The sequence below is a fragment of the Theobroma umbraticum genome, unplaced genomic scaffold (assembly GCF_002168275.2).
Source record: "Theobroma umbraticum cultivar Fairchild unplaced genomic scaffold, ASM216827v3 scaffold_147.0, whole genome shotgun sequence".
NCBI lineage: Eukaryota > Viridiplantae > Streptophyta > Magnoliopsida > Malvales > Malvaceae > Theobroma > Theobroma umbraticum.
Window position 1 is genome coordinate 33,206 of NW_018397259.1, and position 4,343 is coordinate 37,548.

Genomic DNA, 4,343 nt, shown 5'->3' on the forward strand with positions numbered 1-4,343 from the left:
ACAGAAACCCTTTTGCACCTTACAATGAACAAACCAAAAAGCCCCCAAAATACTGTTGAATACCAAGCATATCCTTCGTCCATTATCAAGCTTTGCCATGCTTAATTTTTATTGTATGTATTCTTTGTCTCTTTTTCTTTTTCAATTTTGTTTATTTATCATTTCTTTTCTAAATATCTCAAACTATGTCCTCTTTTCTTATTTTGAACATTAACACTTTTCTTTTTGCAAATTTCTATATTTCAGAATTATCTTTTCATGATTTTTTTTAATTTTTTGGATTAAATGATTATGAAACATCAATTTGTAAAAGGTTTTAAAATTTTAATATAAAATATTAACTAACATCAAAATTTTTACTTCTTAAACTCCATGAGAAAACCAAATAGAAATAGAATATGGGCGGGAGGGACTATACGATATACTAACAAAGGGGTAAATTCAACCTAAAAGATTAAGACTATAGATAGAATTTAACCCTCAATAAGTATTTACTTGGGTTACGAACTGCGCGAATGAGGCGGTGCTGCATCCGCACCAACCCTTTTGGGTGGGCCGTGAAGCAAACTTAACCGAAGCCCGTTAACCATAAGCACTCTCTGACTTTGCCCTATACAATCTCATCCTACCTCTGCCTCTCCACTCTCCAGCTTATTCGGCGTCTCTGTCTTCTTTTCGCCGCTGCACCCAAAGGTACTCTCCTTCTCTTTTGGTACTGAAAATAGTATATGTTCTAAGTACCAATTACTTTCTCTGTTGTCATGTCAAAATATTAGAATGGAAAATTAACTGTGCTTCTTGAAAGTTTAGTCGTAATCTGATGTAGTGTTATATTGCTGTGCTACTGTCTTTCTGTTTTGTTTTTGTCGGAAAGTTATTGGCTTACGGGATAAATAATATTTGAGTCAACAAAAATGGTACGGCCTTATGCTATAAAGGGGAAGAAGCGGAAGACGAGAGAGGAGAAATATGATAGAGAAGAAGATGAAGAAGTAGAAGTAGAAGAGAAAGAATCAGCAAACCGAGGTTCTATTGAAAAACCCAAGGGAGAAGCCCCAGATGAAGAAGAGGAAGAAGATGAATCCGGAGCACATGAACTTGTGGGAATCCCAATTGCCCCCAGTGATCAAAATACTAAAAAAGCTGGGGTCATTTTTGTTCTAGAGAAGGCTTCTTTGGAAGTTGCTAAAGTTGGAAAGGTATATGGAATTTCTTTTTTTTTTCTTTTTTGTGTATATAATGTGGTATTATCTTTGTCATGTGAACTCTTCTGTACGTCTCAAATAATTATTTTGTTTTTTTCTTTGCTGATTATTATTATTATTATTTATAATTAAAAAAGAAAACTCAATATGTACCCAGTTGGCCAAAAAAAAACTAAGACTTTTAGGCCCCAAAATATTTAGCCTGTTGGCTAAAGAGTTTGTGTGTCATACCACTTGACCAAGATCATGCTATGTCACCTAATTTAATGGTTGATCACATTGTTAATGATTGTTCACAACTCCCCATTTAATAAAAGTATGGAGATTAAGTTTGCTGAAATCCAACATTCAATTTTGACCTGTTTTAAATTACAGAGTTTCCAACTCTTGAACTCCGATGATCATGCCAATTTCTTGCGGAAAAATAAGAAGAATCCTGCCTATTGCAGACCTGACATTGCACATCAGGTTATTTTCCAATTTTTTGTTCTATTTATGCCTATTGTTATACTTCTTTTGTCAAAACATGATAAAAAAAATTTTACTGCCATTCTGGTTTAGAGGCTTGGTGTAAAATTCTTAATGGATGATTTATCTCCTGCTCGCTAACTGCGAAGTGCGCCATTTCTCCCACAGGCTCTTTTAGCGATTTTAGACAGCCCGATCAATAAGGCTGGGAGATTGCAAGCTGTGTATGTTAAAACAGAGAAAGGTGTACTTTTTGAAGTTAAACCTCATGTTCGAATTCCAAGGACATATAAGCGGTTCTCCGGTATCATGTGTAAGTTTATCATGCTGAGATTATGACTCTTGCACTACATTTTAAAACTTTTAAACGCTAATGGCCTATTCGACAATCATGCAGTACAGCTGTTACAACAACATAAAATAACTGCTGTTGGTAAGCGTGAGAGTCTTTTACGACTGATAAAGAATCCTGTAACCCAGTATTTTCCTGTCAACTCTCGCAAAATAGGTGGGTTTGACTTTGGTTATTGTTACTCTAGTATTATGTCAATAGAAACTTCTTGTTGCCAGAACTCAAGTTTTTTTTTTTTTTTGCACATCAGGCTTCTCATATAGCTCAGAGAAATTGGTTAAAATGAGTAAATATGTAGATGCTGTTGATGATGATGTGAATCTTGTTTTTGTGGTAAGTCCTGTGTGACATAGGATTCTTTTCTTTCTGTTCACTCTTTATAATTTGCTTCCTTATCCTATCTCTCTGCATTTTCAGGTGGGTGCGATGGCCCATGGGAAAATAGGGACAGAGTATGTAGATGATTTTATAGCAAGTAAGTTCCACATTCTCTGTGTGTTTTTTTGTCAGATTGTGTTATGGAATTTTAAAGATGATGATTCATAAGCCTTTCATCCCATAAGAACAATCGAATCATGTAGAAATACACTGGGAGTAAGCCAAGGAAATGGGACTAATTAAGGATAAAATATCAGTAGAAGATGAAGGATATGCTCACTGATAAGCATGGAGAGGAAACACAAATAGATGTTCTTTGCACGGTAGATTCTGTTTTCCTGAAGAGTTCTGGAGTAGGTGGTGTGGGGTTGGAGATGGGTGCTTTGGACTTATTACAAGACTCAAGACTAGTACAAGAATGAGATTTTATTCTTGTCATTCCTTATAGGCAGAACATGCTTCAAGGGACAAGACGTACATCATTGTCTTAGATGGCATATCTTTACATTCCTTTAAAAGGAAGAGAATCTCAGTCTTGAGTTTCAAAGAAGGGGTATATCCTCCCTGTGTGCTTTTATACATGTGTGTGTATATTATTTGGATTGCCACACATTTGCTTTTTCTTGGATTTGGCTATTTTCTTGTCAATGGTAGTGTTCATCTAGGCTAAACAAATGTTGCTTAAGCATTATTATTGTTATTATTATTATTATTATTAAATTTCCCCCACTTCTTGCAGTTTCTGGTTATCCCCTAAGTGCTGCAATGTGCATTGCAAGGATTACCGAAGCTTTGGCAGAAAAGTGGAATGTATTGTAAACCTTGTATGTCTCCGTCTCAATGGTAGTGCGACACCAAGAAATTTTGGGTAAAAAATATCAGTGTTCAGCTTATTCATTATGTTATACATTTATTTATGTTTAAAATACAGTAGTTCGAGGGAATTTGCCTTTTGATTTAGGTGATATGCTAGCCTTATCAATATGAGGGCTTCTGTGGATGAATGGAGTTACCTGTTAAGAGAATTTGTGAGATGCAAGTATTAAAGATAAATTGTTTGACGGAAATTTTAGGATTGGCTTCTTACGGGTGAAGCTGAATCAAGTGATTGTATGTTCAAGCTTGGGTTGATTCCCTCTGAATGTTGTCCAAGTTCTCACCAGCATGAGTTGAGCTTCCCCGTGTATGTTCAAGCTTGAATCGGCAAAATTTGAAGCTTTGAGCTTATTTTGCTTGGTTAAAGCACAGTAAAAATACTGGGACTTTTTGGTCTGATATATATTAATATCAATCAAGACCAATATAATTAAGTCTGAACTCGTAGAGGTTTTATGTTAACAAGTACTTGCTGGTTACTGCTAAACCCATCAAGTTGAACACTCTTTTCAGGTCGAACCGGGTTTAGGTTCATCTACTGAGCCATCGAACCTGTTTGGCTCCAAAATAGAGTGATCTGTTATTCATCCTGTTGTCTTGCTTGGAGCTTTACAAGTAGCATTTAAGTGAAGTTATTCAGGGAATGCTGTAAAGTGGAGTTGCAATTTCCATTAGCAAACCTGGTGCACAATCAATCTAGAAAGTTGTTCGATGGTATTTGTGTGAGAATGCTAAAAAGAATTTAGTGGTACTAAAAACTATTTTGGGAAATATATTTGCAAAAATATTTTTTAATATTTTTTAAAACAACTAATTAATGAAACCCAAAAAGTTAATAGTAGAGTAAATTTTTGCTTTTAAGGTTCGTAATAAGTCAAATTTACCAGCAAATCAAATTTTTTAAATAATTTATATGAAATCAAATACAATTAGACGTACATAAATGCATGTGCCTTATGCTAGATATTGAAAGTTCACAAATTGTTAACAGACCAGCGCCACTAATGATGGAGAAAGAAGCTATAACAAAAATGGAATAGTAATATAATTTTATAAATCATTTA

At 34.8% G+C, this 4,343-nt stretch overlaps 1 protein-coding gene across 2 annotated transcripts; it reads left to right on the plus strand.

Moving 5' to 3' along the window:
• Positions 1–562: 562 nt before the first annotated feature.
• On the plus strand, positions 563–3,866 carry LOC110415047 (nucleolar essential protein-like protein). Of its 2 annotated transcripts, XM_021426521.1 has the most exons (8): positions 563–693; positions 875–1,199; positions 1,581–1,673; positions 1,842–1,986; positions 2,071–2,181; positions 2,276–2,358; positions 2,443–2,500; positions 3,143–3,866. In XM_021426521.1, the coding sequence occupies exons 2-8, from the start codon at positions 915–917 to the stop codon at positions 3,220–3,222; spliced, it is 855 nt and encodes a 284-aa protein (XP_021282196.1). In that variant the 5' UTR covers positions 563–693; positions 875–914; the 3' UTR covers positions 3,223–3,866. The 2 variants fall into 2 exon arrangements, with proteins under 2 accessions (XP_021282196.1, XP_021282197.1); XM_021426522.1 differs by lacking the exon at positions 563–693 and having other exon boundaries at positions 719–1,199.
• The last annotated feature ends 477 nt before the right edge of the window (positions 3,867–4,343 follow it).